Raw genomic sequence first — 27,386 nt, 5'->3', positions numbered from 1 at the left:
GTTGCAATTTTAGACGAACTTCTCCTGGGCGTCGATAAGGTCATCATATATCTCTGTTAACTGGATTACAGCGCTTGACATTAACTTTTTGAGGCACTTGTCCTTTGGACAAGTACATTTTACGTTTCATTTGTCAATCCACAAAAGTCACTTGACCCCGATACCTTTAAATAGCCTGACCAAGTGATCGGGCAAAACTAGCCTGGCTAACAGAGGTCGCTTTCTCAGGCAAATGATTAACATATCCGAGATGCTAGCTATCTTCAGCAGCCTCGTATCTACGATAGGCAGTCCTCTCTGACGTTTCTGGTGTAGAATGGAGTGAAGTACAGGTCTATACCGGGCGACATTCTCACTCAAATTTCAAGACTTTCGTGACCCAAATCAAAATTCTGATGCGACAGATTAATGGGGAATCGCTTCCTCTCTTAAGGGCTGTCTTCCTCGACTTTTTTGGTCTTTTTAAATATAACTATTTGTATGATCCGTGTGGCCGTTTTAATTGCTATCCTTTCCCGGTTTTCTGCAGCCACATTGCGCGTGCATCCTGAATGTTTACCCCCCAAAAATTGGTCGGACTGATCCTTTCAGTCACGTGATTTCCAGTCTCAACCAGCATAACAGAAATCCCGGAGACGAGGTTGGCTGAAAGTGACACTAGCCAACGGACTGTATGAAGACGAGTTAAGGGGGGCTATAGAGTATTCTCTTGCATACTACCAGGAGGAAAGCAAATGAAGATAAAAGCAAACGCAGGTTACAGGTAAGGTTTGTTTTTTAATTGACTTAACGCTAGCTTGTTAGGCGGGCTTGCTACAGTAATGTAAAATCTCAAGACAGGCACATGCTTTCGGTACAGTACCCAGACCGTATTGCTTCCTGTGCGTGGGAAGTTGGTTGGGTTTGTCTGAAGATGGTTTTAAGCTTGAGGAAAGCTTTGTTTTAGGCCAGTTACTGATTGAACTTACATGATAGCTAGGCCAGTTATTGAATTTAGCTAACTACATGATAGCTAGACAAACGAGAACTACTACAGCCAGACGCTATCATCGTATTAGTGCTAAGTAAGCTTGTTAGTCTAGTTAATGAATACTTCGATATTATACACCGTCTGAGATGTATTTATTTATTCAAAAGGAAACATTTCTTGTATGGATGCTAATTACGATTTATCTAAAATTGTTCTAAAAACGTCTTCTGTCCAGTTTTAGTCTAGTCCTAACACAATGGGAAGATGGCTCGTGAATGCAAAAGTGAATGTAACCGACTTCAGTAATGCCAGAGGGAATGTCTGGCCACTGACAGTAGGGCAGCGATGTCATGACTCCTCTGTTAATGCTACCCTGGATACTTCAGGCTCATCTAGGTTTGGATTTTGACGTTCTCTACAGCTGTTCTTTGAAGTAAAAAATACATAACAAACATACCATCCAGCTATTTTAGTAGATGTAATAGTTTTATTTAAAAGGATCAGTCTAATCTCGTCTCAAAAGGTTATATTATTCTCTCCTCTATATTCCATTGTTTTCTACCACACAGTGATGTGTGAGGTTCCTGCCCCCTTGAAGGTGAACCTCTCCTCCAACCATTTTGTTCACCTTCTAACCTGGCAGCCCGGCCCTGCATCTCCCAAAGATGTGTACTACAATGTGTCCGTCGCCTCCTTAAAGTGAGTGTGTGTGTGTGTGTGACACTGTGAGAGTGTGTTTGTGTGAGGCACAGAGAAAGATGGTTTGTGTGTTTGTGTGAGACACAGAGAAAGATGGTTTGTGTGTTTGTGTGAGACACAGAGAGAGATAGTATGTGTGTTTGTGTGAGACACAGAGAGAGAGATAGTATGTGTGTTTGTGTGAAACACAGAGAGAGAGATAGTATGTGTGTTTGTGTGAGACAGATAGAAAAATGATTCATGCGTGTGAGATACAAAGAGTGTGTTTGTTTGTGCATGTGTCCCTCTCTTCTATAGCTGAAGGGTAAAACATGAGTCACTCCCTATAAAGCAGTTTCTGCCGAGCACATCAATCTATATACTCACCTTTCCTTAGGAAATCCCTGTCAGGTACTTAATGGAGTAATTATCCAAATACAGAAGCAATGGACTTGTCAGAACAAGAGCTAGAGGTTATTAACCATTCAACTCAGCAAGTTGAAACAAACAAACAAAACAGATGTGGTTTTTCTCCATTTTATCAACAACAAACCAAAAAAAAACATTCTTGAGTACTATCCTATCTCTGTGTTCTACCTGTGTCCAGCAGGGGGAACTCCTGGGAGCCTGTGGCAGGATGTGAGCATGTGGTGGACACCCTGCTGTGTAACATGACAGGATCCTTCCCAGACCGCTCTGAGGTCTACTTCTGCAAGGTCCAAGCGGTGCTGGGCCAGCAGGTCTCCCCCGAGGCCATTACTGACGGATTCAAGCCCATCCTGGACAGTGAGTGCACAAACAGGACCATCAATGCGGACGAGAAGAAGCCTCCACAGTTCATGTGTTTCTGTATTTTAGTGGGATAATAAACCACACAGTAGATTCTGCGAGAGAACATTATTTGTTTGTTTGTTGGGCTACTCATATCATACACAATATTTGGGCAAATACATACAGTCATAGATATTTCCTCATGCCGAAAAAAGACAACAATCGTTGGACCTACTAGTTCAATTCAAAAGTTCTGTAGATGCCCCGACTGTACTTGCTAGCTACCCTTCAAACTCTCATCCCCAGGAACAGGGCGACAGACAGGAAAGAAGCCCTCCTTACAGTGGCAGCAGGGTGTCATTATTTTCATAACTCAGTCTGTGTGTGTCTGTCTGTGTCTGTGTGTGTGGACCCACAGCCCACCTGGACCCCCCCATAGTGAGCCTGCGAGCCTGTGGACGAGGCCTGTGTGTGGGGCTGCAGCCTCCGGTGGCCGGCCTGGAGGACGTGTACGAGTCTCTTGGCTACGCCCTCGAGGTGTCGTTTAGCAGCATGGAGACAGGCCAGGTGAGGAAGCACTCCCCCCCCCCCCCCCGTTCCCCTACAGGCCAGGTGACGATGCCACTCCCCCCCCACCCCCCCCCCCCGTGGCCCTACAGGCCAGGTGAGGAACCAAGTGTGCCCCCCTTCAGCTGCCTCTCTCCCCAATCAGCCACCATAACGCTGCACACGTGTACAGACAAGTTCAAGTCTTTTATTGTCAGATGCACAGAAAAACTAAGGGTCAGACTGGGCCCTGAAATTCTTTGGACAAGACAACGCAAAGCAACCTGGCATTACATGACATATCAGTACACAGAACATAGGTTACACCTATGATACACTAACATATAATATAATAAACCTCCTAGATATACAAAATAATAAACAATACAGTATACTAAACCCATAATACACATAATATCCTATACTAGATACACACATGACTACCTAGATTTTGTGATAAAAATAGGCAAAGAGAAAGTCCGTTTCACAGAGACTGTGTTCGGTTCTAAGATATTCTAGTATTTGGTTTAGACATTTCGTACAAAGTACAGGTCCTATAGGTGTCTAAGCTTGATTAACCCCTTCCATGTATCCCCCTTTCCAGTTTTCAAGGAAAACCAAGTCCCTAAAGGAGGTGATTCTGCCAGACCTGGCGCCCGGTAGAGAGTACTGTGTGAAGGTCCGCATCGCTGACAATTTGGAGCACTGGGACTCTGTCTACGGGTCACAGGAGTGTGCGCACACGTTGGCCATACACACCCCAGGTAGGCAGAGTGGTGTGTATGGCGTGTTTGTGTGTTGGGGGGGGAGGGGGGGTGGGTTTGCATGCATGCACGTTCTAATCACGTGTACTCCCTCTCTTTCCTAGACACGGAGGCTGCTGTGGGGCTGTGTGGGTTAGTGGTGGTAGGTGTTGTAGTAGTGATCCTGCTGGTCCACACCGAAGTGCTCTGTCTGCAGACCAGCCTGCCACAGCTGCTGGTAGGCATCCTCATCATCCTCTTCCTAGCCCTCTTTTCTTTCTGCGTGACAAACAGGCTGACAGGAACTGACGGTCTCAAAGGAGTCGTAGACCTTTAAGGCCTTTGCACACTTTGAAATGTGTGTCCGAAATGTTCGCACGTTAAAAAGTAAATTCGACCTCATGTTATGTCAGTTGCGCTTACACACTGCCTTCGAAACTTGAAAAAATTAGGATTGGGTTCGATTTTCTGCGTTTTTCGCATCCATAGCCAGCATTTTGAGAGTTTTTTTAATAATTTAGAGCCATCGAATTTTTAGGCTGACGATTACGAAAAAACGCATACGAAAATGTTGGGCTCAGTGTGCAAAGACCTTTAGCCTGCATACGTATTTCATTTGAACAAGAATGTACAAGCATTCTCTGTGGAAGACAGGAAGGACATGCAGGTGGAACATTTCACACACACACACTTTACAGATGTATCTTCCTGTGGTGTCGTTGTGGTTTTAAAAGAGAACACCAAGGCTGGTTGTTTACCATCCTGCTGGAGTCAGCCTACAGCTTGATCTACCACCTGCATCTCTCTTAAACAATTCTGTCTGCCTCGCTGTCTGTCTTTTATCCATCTATTCATCTAACCCTAACCCATCCACTTATCTTATCCATCTACCATCCATCCATCTGTCCAACCATCTCACTCATCTATCTTCCATCTGTCCATCCATATATCTGTACATCCATCTTTCTTATCATCTATTTATCTGTTGATCTTATCTATTTACCATCTGTCCATCCATCTATTTCATCTATCTCTATCTATCTCTATCTATCTCTATCTATCTCTATCTATCTCTATCTATCTCTATATCCACCCGTACATCCATCTTTCTTATCCATCTACCATCTATCTATATATCAATCTGTCCATCTATCTTATCCATCCATCTTCTTATCTAATGATCTTGTACCTGTATCATACACTTTTGCCCACCACAGTCATGTGGTGAGAACGTAAGCCCCATGTCTGTACTGTATGGCAAGTGAACACACCCAGCTGAACACACGTATTATTCATAATATGTGTCATTATTAATACGTGACATTCCATCCCATAAACTGAGTTCCAGTTCCCAGTCCACCCCCTCCATAGCAACACAGTACCTTCTCACGATAGCTAACGACAGTTAGCCGCCTGGGTTTGTGTCTGCCTAAACCACATGCTGCCTACACATGCTACAGGTCCATGTTGGAGACCTTTTGGTGTCGCATATGAGGGCGTAATAATCACTGTGCTAATGAAATCAGATGAGGCCCCTCCATTTGTCAGATTAGGTGGAAAGTGGAAAATGTTCATCACAGTCCCCAGACGGGTTTCCCCCGTGTGGGGCAAAAGCATGCACATCGTGCGACGGTTTTCAGGAAGTTAGAACTGCTTCAAAGTTTTTGTTGCGTTCTTTCACACCATTCTGTCTGGAAATCAGGAAGTGCTTCTGACTGGCGAGGTGCCAAGCCCCTGCCTGTGTTTTGTTAAAGCGTTCCTTTTTTGTGTCGAAGTTTAAAGAGCTGGCATTGTTGAAACAAAAGTTCTTTACGTCTTCAGTCAATTTCTCAAGATGTAAAAACAGCACTGGAACTCAGCAGGGTTGATGCAAAGTGTTTTATTGGTTCTCAGGTAACAAAGATTGCCAATAGAACGTGAGCGTGATCCTGGGATCAGACTGAAGTTTTCTCTGGACAATTTAACTTATATAGTCTTCTCCCCATTGTATGTTAATATGGTACGATATTTGTTGGTTTCATAGACATTAGGTAATCTTACAAAGCGGATCCCTTGTCTCAGGGGATTCAAAACAGGTACTTTCCTACATAGACACTGCTTGAAATGAGGCTCTTTCTGACCTTGAACAGCCAGCTGCATTAGGCGTCTGGGCGTAAGGCCACAAATATGTCTCATAAGTTACTAAGCTATGCATCCTGGTCCTTTATGAAAGCATACACATGCTCCTCTCCCCCATTCATCCTTTAATTATTTAAACCTTATATTTTGGGCTTCATGTCTCCTACCATTGTTTAGGGATAACAATAATCAGCCAACAGCTTTGCATCTGGTTTCCAATAATATAGCATGTACTACAAAGGTGATCACAAGTTTCATTGAATCCATAATCATTAACCATCTTCATAATTACAGTATGGTGTTTTTTTCCACAACAGCATGGCCAGTTAAAGCGTTGTCCATCGGCCTACTACATTCACGGTTTCGATGTGTCTTTCCCTCTTTGTCTCCAGAGCAATGTAAAGCATCATGAGAAACAGCTGCTGACATACCCGTCCTCAGAAACCCTGTTCTCCACCGTGCACGTCGAGGCATTGCTTCCGCCTCCTGCTGAGACAGACGATAGCAGTCAGAGCTGCGAGGAGAGTGAGGGGGAGGGGGAGGACGGCAGCGGGGGAAAGAGAGGGAACTACGAGGTCAGGCCTAGCGCCTCAACCATGACAAACCCCCTCTCTTCCTCCTCCTCCTCCCTCTCCTCCTCCTCGATTTCCTCCAGTGCTCAACTGCTGCCCTGCCCCATCCCTGGTGCCACGGCCGGCCAAACCAGCCAGTCCTCATACGCACCGACTGAACCAGAGTGTGTCCGTCACCAGCCTGACGTCCCCGAGCGGCAAACAGAGCCGGCCGGCACACCCGACAGGCCAACTCCTGGCACACCCGACAGGCAGTCTTCCGGCACACCCGACATGCAGTCTTCCGGCACACCCGACAGGCCGTCTTCCGGCACACCCGACAGGAAGTCTTCCGGCACACCCGACATGCAGTCTTCCGGCACACCCGACAGGCCGTCTCCCACGCGGTCCGGCGGCGGCCCGCTCCCCGCCTGTCCTCTCTCAGGGACGGGTCAGTCTCCAGAAGAGGCCCAGTGTCCCCCACCGAGTGTGGATGTCCGGTTGAAGCCCCGGCGGGCGGCAGAGACAGACCGGGGGACGGTGGAAGCTGGCGAGCCACAGGAGGAGAGCGGCCTGGATGTCAACCTGCTGTCTGTCAAGCTGGGGGGCCGCTGGCTGGAGGAGGGCGCTGAACCCAAACCGGGGGTCATTGAGGAGGGGGCGGCCGTAAGCAGCATGACTTTAGGAGACTGGTACTGTGTCGAGGCAGAAGAGGAGGAACAGAAGGAGTGCGATGGTTACATGAAGCGTTAAGGTCACACAAGAAAGGTCATAAACAAAAGGACTGTTTGACAATACATTGAATGTCCTTTACAGACACTAGATAAGCGACACTGATTTCATAATGGGGCGTTGTTATAATATATTTTAATAGTAGCACACAAAGGTCAAGCAAAGATCATGCCCTTTTTTAACTTTTCTGTTAATACTGTATCTGAAAGGGCTATGTGAAAAGTTATTTCATACATTCACATTTAGTCATTTAGCAGACGCTCTTATCCAGAGCAACTTACAGTAAGTACAGGGACATTCCCCCTGAGGCAAGTTGGGTGAAGTGCGTTGCCCAAAGACATGTCATTCGGCACGGCCAGGAATTAAACCGGCAACCTTCTAAGTAATAGCCCGATTCCCCAACCGCTCAGCCATCTGACCCCATTCCTTTTTATATTTCAAAGCCATTGATTTTGCTCGATGTTGTACGGATGGCCGCGCCACATTTGTATTGAAAGTATTCAAAGCTCTGGTGATGTCCATGGTTACGATATGCTGCTGCCAAAACCTCAGTACACAAATACTCACTCAATTACCAAGGTCAAAACTGTCAGTGTTAAACAGGCTGCCCGCAAAGCTGTGGGAGTCTAATCGTGCAGTACCATGTGACTCATGCAAGGACTAGTTGAGAACGTGGTGACTGACGTGTCAACCTCAGTATTAAAAGGTTGTGTGATACCTGCAGTACTGTAGTCGTGGGTGGAGGTATAAGGAAAATACTTGCTGTTTCTTGGAACAGCAACAAGGTATACTCACTTCTTAACTGCCAATGTTAAATTTCAGCCAAATCACTATTTTAATACATGTCGGGTTTTTTGTGTTGGAGTGATGCAAGGGGCTCTAGCACACCCTATTGGACATCAATCTTGAGTCCTGATTGGCTAGTTAAGATATATGGATTTAGTCACTTATCTAGATGCACATGGTTGTTATAATTATGAAATATGCCTTTGGACTTATGGGACTGCATATTACAATTTTGAAATTGTGGAAATGCTTGTTTTGTGAAAAGTTGGGCAATTTCATTAGCCTGACGTTGTCATACTCATAATTCTAATCAGAATATGAGTCTGAGAACTCTCCGTTGGGCTTTGACTACGAGGCGTGTTTCAAACGAGCCTGGAAAACAAATGCCTCTTCGCTCAATTGGATAGATCTACAACCAATCAGAGCAACAGAGTATGTGACGTATGTTAAGCGCCGCATAGTTGTTGTCAACAGAACTAAACTGAGAGGGAGCTAAATCTTTACTTACTAAACCGCAAGCAGACTTGAAGTATGCTTGAAGAATGAATACAAACGATTTTTGCCGGTGTTCTAAAATTAATTTAAGGGTAGGGGGAGTACTTGTTCACACGGTCAACCTTTTTGAGCGAAACAATAAAGGGCAATGCATACACAAACAAGTTCTCCGTTTAGGATTACAACTCCACAAAAGAAAAGGAGAAACCACAATGGCCACTGGGTTTTCATTGTGTCCCATCTTCTTCGCGACCATCGGGGCCAGCTAATAAATTAAACTTTTACCGAATCCCGTAGGAAAGCTGGCAAAAACATATTTTCCATTGACAAATGCTTTGATTGTGTCCCTCTGTTCCTCTTTCAAAATTAATGTGCTGTCGATGTCTTCTAAAACAGACTTGATGGCAGAATCATAACATCCCAGATCTCCAGCGGTAGCCATGTTTGTTCAAAACGAATTCAACTTAAGCGCTCTTTTGTGTCGTGGGTGATTACGTTACTGTTGATCATCTGTCCATCATCGTATAAAGCCCGCTCTGGCAATTTCATTGGTTCGCCCAGATTCTGGTTTTCTGTAGTTGGTCCCCAATACGAGACCCTCCAGACCCAACTTCCCGAACAAATTTTTTTGGGGGCGGGGAGAAGTTGGGCTGGCAGCCAGGCTACAATTTCATCAGATCAAAGGTCAAATTGTTACATTTGTTTACATTTGATTATTAGGTTCAAAATACTTATTCCTAATGAAGGTATACAGCCGTGGACAAAAGTATTGGGAGCGACATACATTTTGTGTTTGCAAAGCTTGCTGGGCCTTGGCATAAAATGCCTGCTAACATAATTTCAGCAAGTCATATCATCAGCAAAGGGGAAAGTGTGAACTAGTTCTAGCCAGATGAAATCCCTCTATCATTCTGATTGGATTTTAAGAGCAGATTGACTGCTGTGAAAATGTTTGCCTCAAAAAAGCTTAAAAAAATATGAAATGTGACTTATTGTATTTCAGTATTCTATAGAAACGTGAAAACATATCCCCTCAAATACTGAGCCAGCAAACTTTGCAAAACACAACATTTGTCATTGCCAAAACTTAGGGCCATGACTGTATTATAAATATACTGTATATATTAATTTGAACAGTGCACATTCAATACTAGATCTGTACCCTATAGTCAAATATTTCTATATTGTTTTGGGGTGTTTAGACTAAGTAAACCATCTTTTGTAATCATTACAGATGTTCCAATTTTTATATGGGTAAATGCAAAATATTTGTATTTGTTGAAAGGTTTATGTAATGCCAAGCCAATGACAAATATAGTTGGGTCCTTAATAATAACCTATAATAAAATACATTTGAGATAACATGAATCTTTAATGTATTCTGTAACAGTGTATAATGTAGTGTTTTAAACTAGACTATTAATCTATTTTATTGCCTTATTTTGAGCTTATGAAGCACACACAGGAACACAGATACACTCGACCAACATACTCACAAACACAAACAGGACATCCAAAAAGGCCATCCTAAATTTTAAAAAGGCAAAGTCCATCTTCTTTGGAAATCCCATGTATTCACGTGTCAGTCCGGTGAGTGTTGAAGAGTTATTGCACGGTTCTGGAATCCTGTGTGTAAGTTTAGGGGCAGAGAACCTGGGTGGGACTTCTGAGGAAAATGAAACTTAGCCCTGACTGTACAACAACATCACGACAAAGGATACCTCTGATAACAGCTTTCAGCCAGATCTTGCTGCACCATGACGACCTACCTGGGCCCGGTCTGGGCCAGCGGCCTGTGGATTCCTCTGCTCCTGACCTGCGGTATGGTCATTTCTGAGGTTTTAAAGACAGGGAGTTGGCTTCATATTCGGGGAAACAGCCGTCACTTGTACAGATTCTTTAGGGGCGAAAGTAGGGGTAGGGGCCCTGTTTTGGTTAGGGGAGCAGTGGTATGCATACAGTCTTTAGAGCTGCATTCGGTAAAAGGGTGTGTTAGAAGAAAAGCATTGGTTCAATTGTGTGATTTGTGTGTTGAGAAATTATGTTGAATTCTACTTTATTACAATTCTACTAATTATTTAATGCAATATACATTTGAAAATGATTGTAATGATGTGTTCATAGAAACTAGTGTAGAAATGGTGATGTTATAGCGTCAGCTGTAGTCGTCCTCCTTATCTCCACCTAGTTAGACTTGAGACTTATCTGATTTTCTCTATCATCGCCTGAACCTATCGTGTTACGACTTTGCATCGTGTCTACATTGTGTACCTGTTCATGTAGATTTATGAAATATTCCTTGATAAAATGTACTGCTAAATGTTGATCTGATATTTGTAAATGGCTTAAGTCACTTGGTTGGTGTTTCCTCTGCTTACAATGTTTATCTCCTTATTTCATGACCTCACCTTGCTTCTAATTCTCTCCTTTCCTCTATCCGCTACCCTTATCTCCATCTCCCCCTCTCATTCATTCTATCCTTTCTCTAGGTGAGTGCATTCTCCCAGCCCCTATCAATGTGTCCATTCTGTCTTTCAACCTGGAACACAATCTCACCTGGCTTCCAGGTGTGGACGCGCCAGCCCATGCTCAGTTCAGAGTGCACAGCCTGCATCTCAGGTATGCTTGCTGACTCCGTTCAGAGTGCACAGCCTGCATCTCAGGTATGCTTGCTGACTCATTCTGGTCCTCTCACAGCTTTCCTTTCTGCCACACTGGACTCTGAAGATGCCGACTAAGCACTTTCCTTTCTGAACTCAGCTGGAACACTTATCGTTTTAAATACGGCTTTGCTTATCTCTGTTTGATCAGAGTCTTCACAAACCAACCCTCCTTTCTTTCTCTTTCTTTCTTTCACTTTCTACCCCCCCCCCCCCTCTCTCTCTAATTCCCCACAGGAGAAATTTGTGGAAGCCAGTGAAAGGTTGTGAGTTGTTGAGGATCAGCCAGACATGCAACCTGACGAAAGCCTTCAAGGATCCTCTGGGGTACTACCAGGCCCGTGTCCAGGCCTTCACACCCACTAAGACCTCCAACTGGACCCTCTCTTCTCTCTTTCACCCTCTGACTGAAAGTGAGACTAATACATCTTGGTTTTCTGTTACTGCAGTTCATTGAGTACAGGGACTGCTGAATATTGTGTTTCAAAGATAATATGATTGACATCCTTTGAAAATCCACCGTGGGATCAATTAATGACCTGATACCATGTAAGACCTGCCATGTTCTTCCATTGTATGTAATTAATACATTTAGATACAAGGCGGTTAATACAGGTATTGCTGTTTTGTAAAGTAGTATTGGAGGAGGACTCAAGTAAAGTTGCTACAAATGTTACTTGAAGAATCCACTGGTTAGGATGACCTTTACAGCTCACTCTCTCTCCCCTCCAGCGGTTGTGGGGCCTCCCGGGGTTGCTGTGTCTGGCTGTGGGAACTGCCTGCTTCTGAAGCTCACTCCTCCTGCAGATAGGGGGCGCCAGCTGTCCTTTCTCTACAGGGATTTCACTTGTCAGGTGCAGAAGACTAGGGACGGCTCCCAGGTAAGGATCAGGGGTCAAGGCTGACCCAGCCCACCTCAGAGTAGCCAAGTTTGGGATTCTGGCCAAGTTTGTTTACTCTGATTCTGACTGTGAAGAGAATGTCTGGATTTTAACACTTTTCTGTTTATTTCGGCTTTTTCTGTTTTGCTTTATCCACCGTTCTTTTATCCACTTGTATAACATACACTTTAGGTGGCTTTCTAGAGAGGTCTTCCTGTATACAGAGGCCCAAACCTATAAGTTACGTGAAGAAATTTGGTATTAGTCAAGCAAACCCACACATTTCATAGAACATTACCTAAAAAGCAATGTGGAACGCCAACTGAGAAATATGTCTGACATTTGCATGTTATCCAAATGAAATCATCAACATTTTTCTATCTGTCGTGTTTACTTTGTGTGTGTAGCCTGTGTGGTTATGCCCACACTATCCTTTCACGCGCCGCATGTGTTTGAGGAAACACCCAGGCTCTGAAGATCTCCAACACACATTCAGGAGGCGGGAATCATCCCTGATCAGCCACAATATGGGGCTTTGGTTTACAGAGAGCCTGACGGTTATTTGGTCTAGGAGTACAGTGAACAAAACAAGAACAATCATAATAACTTTATTTAGAAAAGAAAAAGTGACTGAATGATTATTGCCTTTTTGAAAAGAGTGAGATACTGAAATGGGGGCAGTGAGTACACGCCGGGGGAACACAAATCGATACTTACCTTTACATTTAGTCATGTAGCAGACGCTCTTATCCAGAGTGACTTACAGGGACGTTCTCCCCGAGGCAAGTAGGATGAAATGCCTTTCCCAAGGACACAACGTATACCACGGCCGGGAATCGAACTGGCAACCTTCTGATTACTGGCCCGATTCCCTAACCGCTCAGCCACCTGACTCCTCCATATATATATATATATATATATACATTCTAACTGTGTTTCCTGCTGTCTTCCAGTTCAGTCTCTGGGTTGTGTCCACTAAGGAAACTGTGATTGATTACCTGGAGCCTGGAGCGGAGTACTGCTTGACGGCTGTGGCCTCGTCCGTCCTGAACCCCCACGTAATGCCCTCCGAGCCCCACTGCGTCTTCACCAGTCCCCCCGCCTCCAGCTACGGTACACCCGGAGACTAGACCAAGACATGCTTAAGAAATGATGATGTTGTTTTTGTTTGCACTGAACCATGTCATATTGTAGTTGAGATTGTCGCACAGTATAGTTGTGGTTATTTTGCACTGCGCCTGGTGAATGACTGTGACCACCGGAATACTGTTAAAACCACGCACTTCTGATTGCTGAGTTTTAGCTGTACTTTATAATTGCACTATTTGAATTTCAAATAAAACTGTTAAATAGATCAAAATGTAATTTGACATTTTGGGATCAACAGTATAAGTACAATAAAACATCCAAACTCTCCGTTCCTCAGTGCCCATGTTCCTGGGCGTGCTGTCTGTGTTCTGCCTCCTGGGGGCGCTCTTCACAGGAGCAGTGGTGTACACGGGTCACCTGCTCTGCCTGGCTAAACCTCTCCCCAAAACTCTGGTACTATACCACCAGCACCCTTCCACGTACTACGTTTTGTTTTTTGTTTTTTTCACATTCTATATTTCTTTTTGTCTCTCTGTCTCTCTCTCTCTCGTTACCCAGTCGTCCATCCCTCTTATTGGTTGGAACTCACACCAACAGCAGCAGCTGGAAGTCTACAGCCAAATCTCAGTCCTTTCTCCAGGATGCTCTGAATGGGGTTGGGTCCTCCGAGACAAAGTGCCGCTGCAGAAGACCAGCCCTGGGGAGGAAGAGGAGGAGGATGAAGGCTATGGACGAGTGATCTCATCAGAATAAACTGCCAGAGTCCTCGGTGGACAGTCGGTTACTGGCTGAACAGGAATCCTATAGTACTGAATGGAGCAAGGAATTATTGTGCCAAACTATTTGTATGTTAGTGTGCTTACCGAGTATTTTAATCTTGTGTATTTGTGAAGCTGTGACATTCATGAGATTCAGGTCTCCTCAATAATTTGTTGAACTAAAAACTATTGTTTATATTGAATATATAATCATTTATCCTGAATAAAAACGGTCAAGGACATAATCATATGAGCAAAATATGGTAATTTATCCAGGAAGCCCTGTGCCAATTGGCGTTATTCACACAATGTTTAGCGGTTCATATTTAATCCTAATTGAAGATCAGATATGAGGCATGATCCCATTCCCAGTAGTGTGAGATGCCGTAAAGGAAATAATTCAGACTGTTCTAACACAAACACATACGAAACACATACACATTGAAAAAGTCAAGAAATCATGGTTCTGGAATTTGATTGAGTGTGATGATTTCGCTTCATTTCTAAAGCCCTGCCCTGAAATGCATCCCCCATCTAGCCTACTTTCTGTCTTGTATGTCCCAGCATCACATTACTGTACATTGAGGACACTAGTTTGAGTACTAACCAGAGTAAGTTTCATGCATGTGGCACTTTCCTAGTTTGCAGGTGGTGCATTACTCAGCATTTCGTTTTTCAACCTTTCCAAAAAGAAATAACTTTTCCGAAAATATTGTTTCAACCTTTCACAAAAAAAAAATCTAAGCGTATTTTCTCAATTGTTTTTTCAACCTTTTTCAAACTTATTTTCCCCACACGTGAAGTGAAAGGACAGCATAGGAGAGAAGAGGGGAGGGGACAACATGAAGCCTAGTACAGAATACAAGACTACTGATCAATGAGGCCACCTTTCTTTTAAAAATATTATTTAAACCTTTCAAAACGTTCTTTTACACACAACACGGTACAAAAAAGTTTATTTCTGACAGTCAATAATTTCCTAAACGGCCCCTTATAAATTAGGGCGGAGCCTTCTGAAACATACTGACGTATAGTTTGTTTCGTTTTTCTAGCGTATCGTCAATAGCAGAGAAACCTGAAACGTCAGTCTGGCAGTTACCTAATGGCTACAAGGAAATAACCGTCGATATTTATTCAATCCGCGTTCAGTTGTAGCCTATATATTTTTACAGTTTTTCAGACTGACAATTGGATAAACAAGAATATGAAAGCAGCATTTTGTATACCTATTGTATTACTCTTTTTTATGGATGGGGGTAAGCTAACTACTCTTTTCCTTGTGATAGGCTGTGATCTGATTTTACAGTAACAGGTGGCAATTTTTTGTCAATTGTATTTATTTAAAAAACATTTACGTTATCGCCAGATATTTACACGCTTTTCTTGGCTGGTCTTGGCTCCCAAGTCGGCATATACTACGTCCGAATCTAACCACTTCTACTACCACATTGTTCGGTTAAGTAGTGGGTGTTGTCTTAATACTATATTTTGCTCCTAATTTATTTACAGGGGTTTTAGCTGAACTCCCTCCTCCTATCAATGTGAGGATAGATTCCATCAACATGGAGCTGGTATTGCAGTGGGATGCTGCCCTGAACACCACAGACAACATCACCTACACAGCAGAATACAGGCAAGCCTACACCACGTTATGGTCGGTCTTGTGTGGGAGACAACACTGTAGTCCTGTAAACATGATACGGAATTATGAGGAAGTTCATTTCCAGGAAAGGATAGTGACACACATACCCTTTGTCTTATGTCATAATGAGCATAGGGGGGGTACTTGCGCCGGCCCTGCATCTACGTATGAAGTGCTCATTCCCTCCTCAGTTTCTCAATTCTCAGGAACTCACATAAGCTTGTTGTGGTTTTTTCTTCACTACAAGTGAAAACGTTCATAACTTCCCTGGTAATATCCCCATTGTGACAAATTTGCTATGTTATTTTGTTTACAGGGGCTTTTACCCACCCTACAAAGTGATGTGTGGGAACATTACAGAGTTGCGTTGTGACTTCAGCAGTGTTCTCCAACCATTTGGAGTGTACTCTTTCAGAGTGAGGGCAGAGCTGCAAGGGGAAGGCTCGCCTTGGGTGGAAATATCAAATTTCGTTATGGACGAACATAGTAAGAACACACACACGCACACACACAAACACTTTTACTGTACAGGTTGGCAAAAACATCCACAAATCAATGCAGGGGCATAACTATAATTCTTTTTTTGGAGTGCCCCATTTTAGCAATCAGACATCTGGGGGGTCTGGACATGTAAATGAGGGGACCCGGCCCTGTTGTGGCTACGCTACTGAATCAAGGGTTACAAATATGTTGGAACGAACATGGATGTAAAGCCAAGTATAATTTCTCCAGAAAACCAAGCTTAAGAACATATACTAAGGAATATAGTGCCCTAGATGGCAGAAGTTCTGGTTTTGAAACTGTGAATGACAGTTAGGGTCTTTCCAGACATCTTGGTTACATATCCTGAAGCTCACTTTCTGTTATGTGACCCTCTCTGAAGCTGAGATCGGGCCCCCCTCTGTGATTCTCAACGCCAGTGGGATCAACATTGAAGTGACCATTATGGATCCAGTGTTCCGGATAAAAACGTTTAGAGATGTTTATACCATGGCCTCATACAACATCACCTACTGGGAGAAGGATCACAAAGACAAGGTGGACAGACCGGTTTTTTTTTGAGATATGGTCCATTGTAATCCCACTTTATGGATGGTTTAATGTTAAACAAAAGACTTAGCATTTTTCATCAGATAATCAATGATTTATATGCTAATCATAAGTTAGAAACAAAATGTGACAAACAAAATTTCAAAGTTTGTAGCTACTTGGATGAGGCACAGCAGGCGAAACTCAATGAGAACAAACCGGCTTAATGTTGATGTCGAGCAAGAAATTGTTGGTCCAGTGGTGTTGAGGTTTCTAAGATTGGTTAAGAAAATTCGACAGAGAATCTGTGGTTGTGAGGCTGTTATACTCACTGCTGCTCTATCGCCCTCTTCAGGCCGTTCACATGAGTGACATAGAGCAGCCCAGGATGGTTCTTCCTGACCTTGAGTCCTGGACCAGCTACTGTGTCCAGGCCCAAGTGAAGACCCTGAGGTTAAACAAACTCAGCCAACCCAGTGGTGTGGTGTGTGAGACCACTAGGAAGGGTGAGTTTCATCATCTCATCTCCTCTTCCCTGTCTTCTCTCACCTCTGAAGACCCTGTTTGTTACCACCTCATGCTCACTTGTTTTTTTCTTTCCGGTTTCAACTGTTTTTGGTATAATGACTACTTTTACACACATAGAATTGTGCATGTCTGATTCCTTTCCTATTTTGAAAGTCTTTGACGTGACAGTGACTCACTCTCTCCTCCATGCTTCCTCCCTGCTTCAACGGAACACTTTCACAGAAGGTGGCAAGGCATGGGTTTTGGCTGTGGTGATCATTGTGGGCGTAGCTGTGCTGGTGGGCTTGGTGGTGTGTGGGGTGTTGTATGGGAAAAAGATGGTCCGATTCATCTGGCCCAAAGTCAAACTCCCAAAACACTTCAAAGAGGTATTGTATTTGACATCTACAAAGCTGTGATGTGTGTACGCGCGCGTGTGTGTGTGCGCGCGTACACGATTCCTGTTGTTATCCTTTCTGTTTAGCCATGCTAAAATGTGTCCAGCAGTCACAGTCTGAGTAGAACCAGTGTAATCCATTTATGCTTCGAGGAAGAATCCAGCGTTGTGCACTCTAGGTCTCAGTCTGGCCTCCTCTCCTCCTCCCCAGTACCTGTGGGAGCCTCGCGACCCTTCCGGGTTCATGGCCGTGCAGACCAGCCCCCCTCCACAGGAAGTCTTCCACCCTGTCCGTGTCATGGCGGAGGACCCTCCGTCAGAGCTCCCACCGACGGCTACCGGACTTATCGTCACCGACCACGACGAGACGACGGGGGGGGAGACGGTGAACGGAGGGTGGGCTGGGTGAAAGGAGGAGAGGGCTCTGATATAGGCCCTGAAAAAGGGACGTGTTGCCTGCATGAGGCCTGTTCGGGTGGCTGTTTGAAGGTATGGGATCCCCATGACAACTACGGCGTTTCCACTGTGTTTGGGTTTGACGATGTTTGGAGGATTTCAGCAAGTATAGCAGAGATGAGTATGTCCTTTGAAATTAGATAGTATTTTTAGCCCTTGTGTCACAATGACCCAAAGGCACAACTCATTGTTGTGTTGCGACAACTTTACCCAATACTGAACCAATAAAAAGTTTTATTTTAACCTTTGCGCTGTGGGGGATCTGAGACATGCCGACGGTTAAAAGAAAATGCTTCACTTACATTTTTTATAAGGTAAAATTGTCGCAACACGACGGTGGGTCACACTCACAATGACTCGAAGGGTCGAAGACCCGAAGGTAACACAAGGGTTAAGGTCTGGCTGCACAGTGTTGAAGTGTTGTGCAATGTCAGTGTGCTTTAAACCTAGTTGTGGGTACTGTTTTTATGTAATGTTTAGTGTTTATTTTATTTTTATAATGAACTGTCAGCAGATTAAGCTTTATTAATAAAAAGTTGTGTTGAATCCATTGTCTCGTAAATGTTTCAATTGATTCATATTTTGCTGGTTTTAAAGCATAATAACGGTTTCAGTCAGAACATAATACAACATGGGTTAGGCCAGACTGGGATCCGGCTGCAACCTTTGGCTGCAACGGAGCTTCGCCCTTGTCATGCGCAGTGCACAGAGAGCTAAGATAGCAAGAATGATCATTCGGTTAGACGCCACCTCCAAGACACACGCTACCGGAGCACTCAAGAGACAGCAGAATGATTGCGACTGTGTGTTTTGGTCTAATTTGAGCAAATGTAAGGATCCCATACCCACTGAAGAAATACATCTGTACAGTGTGTTTAAGAGTTAAATGCGAGAACAATTTCCACCATGAACATCGGTTTAGCCTTATTTCTGCTCGGGTTTCTACAAACGTCATGTTTCAACGCTGACGGTAAGTAGGCTACTGTACGCTACAACGGCTTGTTTACATGATACTGTAGCGTTCGTTGGTGATGGTTCTTTCCTTTTATTAGGCCAGGGGAAAGTTACATAGCCTAGCGTGAGGAGCACATTATTGGGCCTAGCACTATCCATAACCCTAACTCGCTTTTACTAAAAAGTCCATGTACACAGATATATATATACATAAATCCTTTTGAGTGTAAGTGTGTGGGGAAGGGTGTATATGTTTGTGCACAAGGGAATGTCCCTGTTCCCCCCCCCCCTTTGATTTCAACGGTTTACAATCAGCATTCAATCTGTGTGTAAACCGCTTGTAATCGCAGTTTTCTACATATTCTATCGCCTAGGGGGGGAACGGCCGTATAGTGCAGTATAGTGGGCAGTATAGGGCAGTATAGTGAAATTTGGATAATCCTGTAATTTGGATAGTCCTGTACTTATAGTCATCTCTACATTTACACTTAGTCATTTAGCAGACGCTCTTATCCAGAGCGACTTAAAGTAAGTACAGGGACATTCCCCCTGAGGCAAGTAGGGTGAAGTGCCTTGCCCAAGGACACAACGTCATTTGACACGGCGGGGAATCGATCCGGCAACCTTCTGATTACTAGCCCGACTCCCTCGCCTGTCAGCCATCTGAATCCCTGCACTCTCTAGAGACCATAGTCTCTTGATGTGTAAGCTCTGCACACATGCAAAACAGGTCTATCAACCGCCGATCACAAACAAAGTACTTGGATATGGGCGTGACCAGTACATAAGAGGAATTTAACAAGTCAGCTGACCCCAAGTTCAGTCAATGTTCTAATCTAACCCAAGGCTACATTATGAATCACTCCCTCAATAAGTGCTTAGAGACCACAATAAAATACATGTTGTTTGTTGGATCACATTTTTTTTTCATGTCATCATAACGGCTGTGATTGTTTAATGGGTTGACTGAAACTATTTATGACTGTATGATTCACACATGTAGTTTTGCCCACTGTTGGTTACACCCACACAGTTTTAAGCTTATACCTACCTGGAATCTGTACCTGGCGTAAAAGACGATATAGAGAAGGCTTGGCCTCAATAGATATGAGTTCTAGCTCTGTAGAGCCTTTTGTGCTGGACGGTTATTGAAGTTATTAAAGTGTTGGCCTGCCCTGTCATAAACCATTGCCGAGAGAAATCATGATATACTGTTCCTATAAGGACAGGAGGAGGGAGAGTGGTTTTCTATGAAACTACTAACTTGGTTAGTAGCATTGTGGGCTGTGATGAGTGGAAACACACAAAGCTTTACCAGAGAGGTCAAAACAGGCACAGATGTTTTCATCAACACTGTTTGAACTGAGATACTGCTGTGAGTGTCGACCACGGGACTGAGAGTGAGTCAAACTGAGTCACATATTGTGAAACACTTTAAGCTACATCCTCTGGGGTCCACACACACACACACACACACACACACACACACACACAGCCTCATAGTGGATCACCCTGAAATAACAAATACAGGATAGCTGTATTGCTGCTTGACCCCAGGCTTGTGAAGACATTGTTTGTGAAGCCGTCCTGAACGAGGCCCTGTCCGATAGGTGTCCTAAAAACCACTTGTTTCAGTGTTTTTCAGCCCTTCAAAGTCCTTCTTTTGTATCCCCAGTTCAAGTAGCTGAGCTGAAAAAGCCAAAGTTGACCCTCCACACCCTCAACACCCAGTACATCCTGAGCTGGGAGCATGAGACAGCTGGCCAGCACGCCGTCAACTTCACCACACAGTACCTGTCGTAAGTCAACTCGCACTCAATCCTCACATCGTTTCAACACGATTTCAGCCGCATGAATATAGGAGTCTTGCAGGCGGTTGTCTGTGTTTGTTTGTCAAAGCTTGCATTTGCATGAACTAGAATATCTTGTTACAGTGCAGTTAGTTCAGGGAGACTTTTCAAATACCGCTGTGTGTTTGATCATTATTATTGTCTATAATTTGCAAGTTTTACCTCTATCCAGTCAGCCGCTTGTTTAACAGTTATGAACCCATAGCCGGAACTGGGAGTCAACGCATTTTAGTGGAGAAGGACAACAAAGGTTTTTTTTCTAATGACTGAGTCTTTGTTCCTGAGCCAATGTCTTTTCTACCGGCAGGAAGTACAAGCTGAGATTCAAGAGGAAGGTGGTGTGGCAGACAGTGTGTGTGGGCCCAGAGCACAGCTGTGACCTCACCAGCGTCAAGCTGCACTACCATGCCATGTACCTGCTCCGCGTCCAAGCCAGCGCTGACCCACTGCACTCCGACTGGGCCCAGAAAGACTTCTGCCCTGACATAGACGGTGAGAGAAGGGGATGAAAAGAAGTTTGTAGCGACAACTGCGGGACTGGAAAGCAACAAGTGTGCAGATCAGAATCAGAAGGGATTTTATTTGCCATGAATGTTTGCACAAGCAAGGAATTTACTTTGGCAGGGAGGTGCATACATTAAACATATAGGAATATTGACACTTAATATGTGGACTAACTATACAAAGGGAGCAAAGTCTAGCTAATACAATAACATATAAAATATAGGTAGCCATAATTTACAATCTATTCTAAAAATACAGATAGTGCAAAGAGAACGATACAATAGTGCAAAATGCAATGCGAAGTAACAAGAGTTCCAATTAAACTTAGCAACACCAGCTATTATCATGTAATATATTTATGATAAGTTATCCATATGGTTGTTTGTTTCGCCTCTCCTCAGCTGATCTTGGCCCACCATCCAAGGTGGAGCTATCTCCTGTCAGCAACCTCTTGGGTGTGGCCATCTCCCCCCCCCTGACCAGTGAGGGGGAATCTATGAAGCGGAATGTTCCTCAGATGTACTATCGTATTCACTATTGGAGTCGCTTGGCAGGCCCTCAGGTTGGTGGGGGAATTGACTTAAGCTTTGGACGTCTAGCTACCCTCAGTTTGACGAGCACGCATTCAGACCATGGAGAAATCACTCTTCCTCTTTGATTTCCGCATGCAAACTTGTGACATTTTGTTAAGAACTAGCAACAGTTTTTTTTCATCCTTTTCAGAGATGCATTGAAACTTGAAAACATTTGGAAAGAATTGTCTAAAATACACCTGTTTTCAGTTCTCTATTTTCTATTGATATCAAAGACACCTGTATTCTCAAACCTTGTGACCAGAGTACAATCACACTTACTGCAACAGGAACAAAGAGATGTTGGTACCAAAGAACTTTGCACCTGTGTGGTTGTGGGTGTGCATGGAAATATGCAGCTGCTTTCCAGCGGACGCATGTTGAAACACCAGTGTTAGGAAGTGTGATTTGAGGGCTTACTGTAGGGTTTAAAGTTGCTAACCTCCATGACAGTCTCTGAGGCTTAGACCCGTTTGTTGTGGCTGTGCATGCTGTGTTTTGGGTGATATTTGCATTCAAATGGAATTCGTCAGACACCCTGCATTCCTCAAACTTCACTTCCTTGAACAGCTCTTTCACTTCCAACAGACTTCAAATACATACAGAAACATGCCATGTCACGACGTGTGGAGGGGTAGGACCCAAACGCAGGAGAGTCAGCAGGCATGGTCCAAAAACAAAAGGGTTTAATGCTCAAAACGGGAAACAGACAGGGTACACGCAGGGACAAAGGGTAATGCTAAGACAAAGACTGGACACAAAGCAGGAACCTAAATACACAGAAACAAACAAGACACAGGTGAACACAATGAAACTAACGACAACTGAACGAGACAGGTGACGACAATGACAGGGAAACACTAGGGCAGGGCAAAACCAAAAACAATAGGGGGGCACGGCTGTGGCCGTGACAGTACCCCCCTCTCAAGGGACGTCACCCGACGACCCACAAGGCAGGGCAGGGGGTCAGGGCAGGTCCGGGGGACGACCTGGAGGCAGGGCAGAGGGTCGGGGCAGGTCCGGGGGGCGGCCCGGAGGCAGGGCAGAGGGTCGGGGCAGGTCCGGGGGGCGACCCGGAGGCAGGGCAGAGGGTAGAGGCAGGTCCGGGGGGCGGCCCGGACGCCGGAGCACGGGCACGGGGGCACCTGGGAGCACGGGCACGGGGGCACCTGGGAGCGCGGACGAGGAGGCACCTGGGAGCACGGGCACCGGGGCGCATGGGAGCACGGGCACCGCGGCAGGCAGCAGCCAGAAGTCCTCGGGCGGAGGAGGAGGCCAGAAGTCCTCGGGCGGAGGAGGAGGCGGCCAGGAGTCCTCGGGCGGAGGAGGAGGCGGCCAGGAGTCCTCGGGCGGAGGAGGAGGCGGCCAGGAGTCCTCGGGCGGAGGAGGAGGCGGGAGCGCGGGCACCGGGGCGCATGGGAGCACGGGCACCGCGGCAGGCAGCAGCCAGAAGTCCTCGGGCGGAGGAGGAGGCCAGAAGTCCTCGGGCGGAGGAGGAGGCGGCCAGGAGTCCTCAGGCGGAGGAGGAGGCGGCCAGGAGTCCTCGGGCGGAGGAGGAGGCGGCCAGGAGTCCTCGGGCGGAGGAGGAGGCGGCCAGGAGTCCTCGGATGGCCTGGCACTGGGCGGCACAACCTCGGGGCGAGGCAGGGGCTCAGGGCAGGAACGAGGCTGGGGCACAGGGCAGGAACGAGGCTGGGGCACAGGGCAGGAACGAGGCTGGGGCACCGGGCAGGAACGAGGCTGGGGTACAGGGTAGGAACGGGGCAGGGGTACAGGGCAGGAACGGGGCTGGGTTCTGGCGGCAGGCGGCCGACTCTCCCTGGCAGGAACAGCCTTGGTGGTCTGGGTGCTGGGGGCGCAACCTTCTTCGTCCGGGCGCAGGGCGGCACAACCTCAGGATGAGGCAGGGGCACAGGGCAGGATCGAGGCAGGGGCCCAGGGCAGGACCGAGGCTGGAGTCGGGGTTCCGGCTGGGGCTGGAACCAGGACTTGGGGTGGGCCTTGAGCTGCAGGCTTCGGGGTCCACCAAAGGCCAGGCGGGTCCCTAGGAAAGGGTTGGGTGAACTCTCTGCTGGGTCCCATCTTGGTCTTAGCATTCTGTCACAACGTGTGGAGGGGTAGGACCCAAACGCAGGAGAGTCAGCAGGCATGGTCCAAAAACAAAAGGGTTTAATGCTCAAAACGGGAAACAGACAGGGTACACGCAGGGACAAAGGGTAATGCTAAGACAAAGACTGGACACAAAGCAGGAACCTAAATACACAGAAACAAACAAGACACAGGTGAACACAATGAAACTAACGACAACTGAACGAGACAGGTGACGACAATGACAGGGAAACACTAGGGCAGGGCAAAACCAAAAACAATAGGGGGGCACGGCTGTGGCCGTGACATGCCAGACGTTACAAGTTTAGAGCCCCTTTTAAACCCACAGCTACAGCCAGTGTTCCGGAAGGCTCTAGCCCGCCATGACGAGGCTACAGCCAGGCTCCCTGTGTTGTGTTGCGTCTGCCCGGTGACAGTCCTGCAGTGCTGAACTCTGGGTCTGAACACGTGACTCTGCCTGAGCTGCAGAGCTGGACCTGGTACATTTACATTTAGTCATTTAGCAGACACTCTTATCCAGAGCCACTTACAGTAAGTACAGGGACAAGTAGGGTGAAGTTCCTTGCCCAAGGACATAACGTCATTTGGCATGGCGGGGAATCGAAACGGCAACCTTCTGATTGCTAGCCCGATTCTCTAACCGCTAAGCCACCTGACTCCACGGGATGTACTGGTACTGTGTGAGGTTGCACTCCCTGACTGTGTTGCGTTCTCAGGGTGAAAGTCTTGCAGTGGTGAACTCTGGGGCTGAGCACGTGACTCTGCCTGGGCTGCAGAGCTGGACCTGGTACTGTGTGAAGGTGCAGTCGCGCTTCGACTACTACAACAAGACCAGCAGCTTCTCCTCCACTCAGTGCATGCAGACCGAAGGTGAGACACGCCTTAGCCTCAACACACACACAAACACACACGTGCATTCACACACAAATGCGTAGATATACACTTGCACATTGACAGACACACAAACAGGTGCCTTGCTGAAGAAGTGGTTGATGTGTCATGTGGTTGAGGTTGGAGTGGTTTGTGTAGTTTCTGTTGTTTAGTAACTGGTGAGATGGTTTGAAGGATGTGTTTTCTTTCCACACCGTTTACAAAGTGTGTGTGTTCCCAGGTGAGATCCCGTACTGGCATATCTTCCTGTACTTCCTGGCCTCTCTGGTGGCAGCTTTCCTGTTTGTGCTGGGGTCCTCCTACGTCACATACAAGGGCTACAGGGTCCTAAAGACCACCCTCTTCCCTTCCATCCAGCTTCCTCATCACATCCAGGAGGTAGGCTCACATACAGCCAGCCAAGTGACAAGCACGCTTCTGATGCTTTGACAGACGATTCAGTTTCTCTATGAATAAGCTGTGACACTCACTTTCTCATTCTCATTCTTGCTCTCTTTCTGTCTCTGTTTTTCTCTGACTCTCTCTCTCTCTCTCTCTCTGTCCGTCCCCCGTCCCCCACAGTACCTCTCTGACTCCCCCTACTCAGACTTGCCACGCCTCCTCAGCCTCGAGGCGGAGGTAGAGCTCATCTGCGATAAGATCAGCGTGTGTCCGGAGAAGGACCTGCTGGAGGTCCACAGCCCTCCTCCCCTGGATCCAGGCCTGGCAGCGCCCCCCTTAGGCCTGGAGGACGACTGCGGCAGGCACAGCCGGCAGGACAGCGGAGACTCCGGGGTCTACTCCACAGAAGGCGGGTCCGCCCAGAAACGTGGCGGCCACAGCCAGCCAATAGTTGCCAGGCTGGATTCCTGGGACGTGCCCCTTTTGGAGCATGTGAAGATGGAGGAGATGGGTGGAGAGCTGCTGAATGGAGGGGTGGCGGACGAAGGAGTCCTGGACATGGGCGTCTGAGAGAGGATCTCAGAGGTCTCTTCATCTTCATGGGCCAACGCGAAGGAGGTGTGGTGAAACACAACGTGACAAACTTTAATGCCAAAATCATCCTCGAGCTCGCTGTTAAGCTCAAAGAGCCCTTAGCTTGTCGCTGGCCCTCGCTGGAGTGGTCTAGCTGTGCTTCATTCTCCCAGAGGGTTTTACTGGAAAATGTGACGAAACAAACTATCAGTGTGTGATATATGGATCAGGGTTTCCCACAGCACTTTGAAGTTTAGGCGGGCGCCTGAGCAACACACGTCTGCCGCCTTAACTATATTGTCAAAAAATATATATATATATCCGCCGTGTTACTGTCCTGTTTTCTCCCTTTCATTCCAAACTGCCCCCCCCCAGTCTGCCGGCAAACCCCACCCTACCACCTTAACTAACCAATTTTCTGTGGGAATCCCTGTGGATGTATATAGTTTCAAATCACTGACTTACAGGGATTTGAAGACTTTCTGTCAGAGTTGTAGTCATGTCTCTTGAAGGGTCGTTTTATTCTGTAAACTGGCCATGACCCCCTCGGATTGACCCAATCTTGGTTTTAGTTGAACACGTGTAGCTATTTACACCATACATTTGTGAGAAACATAAGCTAATTATACATCAATAGAATTCATGATGTGTAATAGAATCAAAATAATGAAGTTTAATCCTATGAGACAATGACTGGATTCCTTATGACCGAAACAATGGGGCAGACCCCATCCAAAAGCCTCGCTAATCACGCATTTAAAGCTTGAAATGTAGAGGACTTGAAATGTATTTATGATCTAATAGATCATTGTTAACCAGACCCTCGGACCCCCATCCCAGGCCGTTTGTTTGTCCCAACAGATTCAGTATCAGTGTTTTAAACATCTGAATTGTAGTTTTAACATTTTAACTGAAATGCCCTGCCCAAGCTTGGGTTGATGTCTAAGTTATGGGAATATGAGGGGTATGGCACTTTTGCAAGATTGTTTTTACCTGTAGATTATGTATGTGTGAGTGTGTGAGAGAGAGGATGTGTGTGTGAGGGAGTATGTGTGGTTTAATAGCTATAACCTTCAAAGAATGATGCCTTTAAAAAAAAATTGTGGAGTCGATAAACTGCAAACCCAGGGTCTTTAAAATCTTTAAACGTCCATTTTTGTGCTTCATGATGTGTTATGATTTTGAGGGGATTTTTGTTAAAACATTTAAGTGTATGATTCTTGTAGAATCGTGAAACATTATTCTAGTAGTTTTATTTCATCGTTGTTTTTGTGTGACAGTCTCATTTTCGTTGTTTTGGTTCAGTTTTAGCTGGTTTGTCACCTTAAAATGAATGGAATCTCGTTGTTCTTCAGAATGCTTGAAGCTCTATCAGTGTATCAATGGCCTTTGTTTGTTGACTTTTAAACTTGCATTGAATTAATCAAACTAAACAAAATAAATCCATAAAGCACTTAAGTAGATAGACATGTCAAACTATTTAACATTCACGCACTTTTCTTGTATAGTCCATAAAAATGCACCATTACTACACAAGTCTTTTGTTGAGGGAGCACTTGTATGTACATGAGTACCTGTATGTACTTGTATGTACATGTATGTACATGTACAAGTACTGTGAGGAAGTCTTGCGCACCCAAGATGTCTTGCATGAATATTGTTTTGTGTAAATAATGTCATCTTTATTTGTGCAGCACCATAAAAGTGCAATTTTGCAAAAACATTTGTTTCGTCTTTCTTCCT

General features: G+C 45.6%; 4 protein-coding genes across 7 annotated transcripts; all 4 read left to right on the top strand.

Moving 5' to 3' along the window:
• The first annotated feature begins 319 nt into the window (after positions 1-319).
• Positions 320-8,248, top strand: LOC124484944 (interleukin-22 receptor subunit alpha-1-like). Of its 2 annotated transcripts, none has more exons than XM_047046087.1 (8): positions 320-763; positions 1,206-1,366; positions 1,540-1,669; positions 2,259-2,434; positions 2,838-2,986; positions 3,570-3,729; positions 3,834-3,946; positions 6,219-8,248. In XM_047046087.1, exons 2-8 carry the CDS (start codon positions 1,321-1,323, stop codon positions 7,128-7,130), a joined length of 1,686 nt encoding a protein of 561 aa, XP_046902043.1. In that variant the 5' UTR covers positions 320-763; positions 1,206-1,320; the 3' UTR covers positions 7,131-8,248. The 2 variants fall into 2 exon arrangements, with proteins under 2 accessions (XP_046902043.1, XP_046902042.1); XM_047046086.1 differs by having other exon boundaries at positions 321-763; positions 2,256-2,434.
• A 1,746-nt stretch (positions 8,249-9,994) lies between these two features.
• Positions 9,995-14,013, top strand: LOC124484946 (interferon alpha/beta receptor 2-like). 2 transcript variants are annotated; one of them, XM_047046089.1, is made up of 7 exons: positions 10,053-10,211; positions 10,880-11,009; positions 11,288-11,463; positions 11,783-11,931; positions 12,885-13,044; positions 13,358-13,473; positions 13,579-14,013. In XM_047046089.1, the coding sequence occupies exons 1-7, from the start codon at positions 10,148-10,150 to the stop codon at positions 13,771-13,773; spliced, it is 990 nt and encodes a 329-aa protein (XP_046902045.1). In that variant the 5' UTR covers positions 10,053-10,147; the 3' UTR covers positions 13,774-14,013. The 2 variants fall into 2 exon arrangements, with proteins under 2 accessions (XP_046902046.1, XP_046902045.1); XM_047046090.1 differs by lacking the exon at positions 10,880-11,009 and having other exon boundaries at positions 9,995-10,211.
• Positions 14,014-14,819: 806 nt separating this feature from the next.
• Positions 14,820-18,359, top strand: LOC124485252 (interleukin-10 receptor subunit beta-like). 2 transcript variants are annotated; one of them, XM_047046723.1, is made up of 7 exons: positions 14,820-15,034; positions 15,288-15,411; positions 15,737-15,906; positions 16,304-16,458; positions 16,805-16,955; positions 17,200-17,345; positions 17,565-18,212. In XM_047046723.1, the coding sequence occupies exons 1-7, from the start codon at positions 14,983-14,985 to the stop codon at positions 17,760-17,762; spliced, it is 996 nt and encodes a 331-aa protein (XP_046902679.1). In that variant the 5' UTR covers positions 14,820-14,982; the 3' UTR covers positions 17,763-18,212. The 2 variants fall into 2 exon arrangements, with proteins under 2 accessions (XP_046902679.1, XP_046902678.1); XM_047046722.1 differs by lacking the exon at positions 17,200-17,345 and having other exon boundaries at positions 17,565-18,359.
• Positions 18,360-18,528: 169 nt separating this feature from the next.
• Positions 18,529-27,358, top strand: il10rb (interleukin 10 receptor, beta). The gene is made up of 7 exons (XM_047046721.1): positions 18,529-18,779; positions 20,439-20,562; positions 20,921-21,105; positions 21,519-21,679; positions 24,515-24,668; positions 24,910-25,067; positions 25,251-27,358. Exons 1-7 carry the CDS (start codon positions 18,716-18,718, stop codon positions 25,638-25,640), a joined length of 1,236 nt encoding a protein of 411 aa, XP_046902677.1. The 5' UTR covers positions 18,529-18,715; the 3' UTR covers positions 25,641-27,358.
• Positions 27,359-27,386: the final 28 nt, after the last annotated feature.

Source organism: Hypomesus transpacificus, chromosome 23, assembly GCF_021917145.1.
Source record: "Hypomesus transpacificus isolate Combined female chromosome 23, fHypTra1, whole genome shotgun sequence".
Taxonomy (NCBI): domain Eukaryota; kingdom Metazoa; phylum Chordata; class Actinopteri; order Osmeriformes; family Osmeridae; genus Hypomesus; species Hypomesus transpacificus.
The sequence above is the reverse complement of the archived record's forward strand: the minus strand, read 5'-3'. Positions and strand labels throughout refer to the sequence as shown.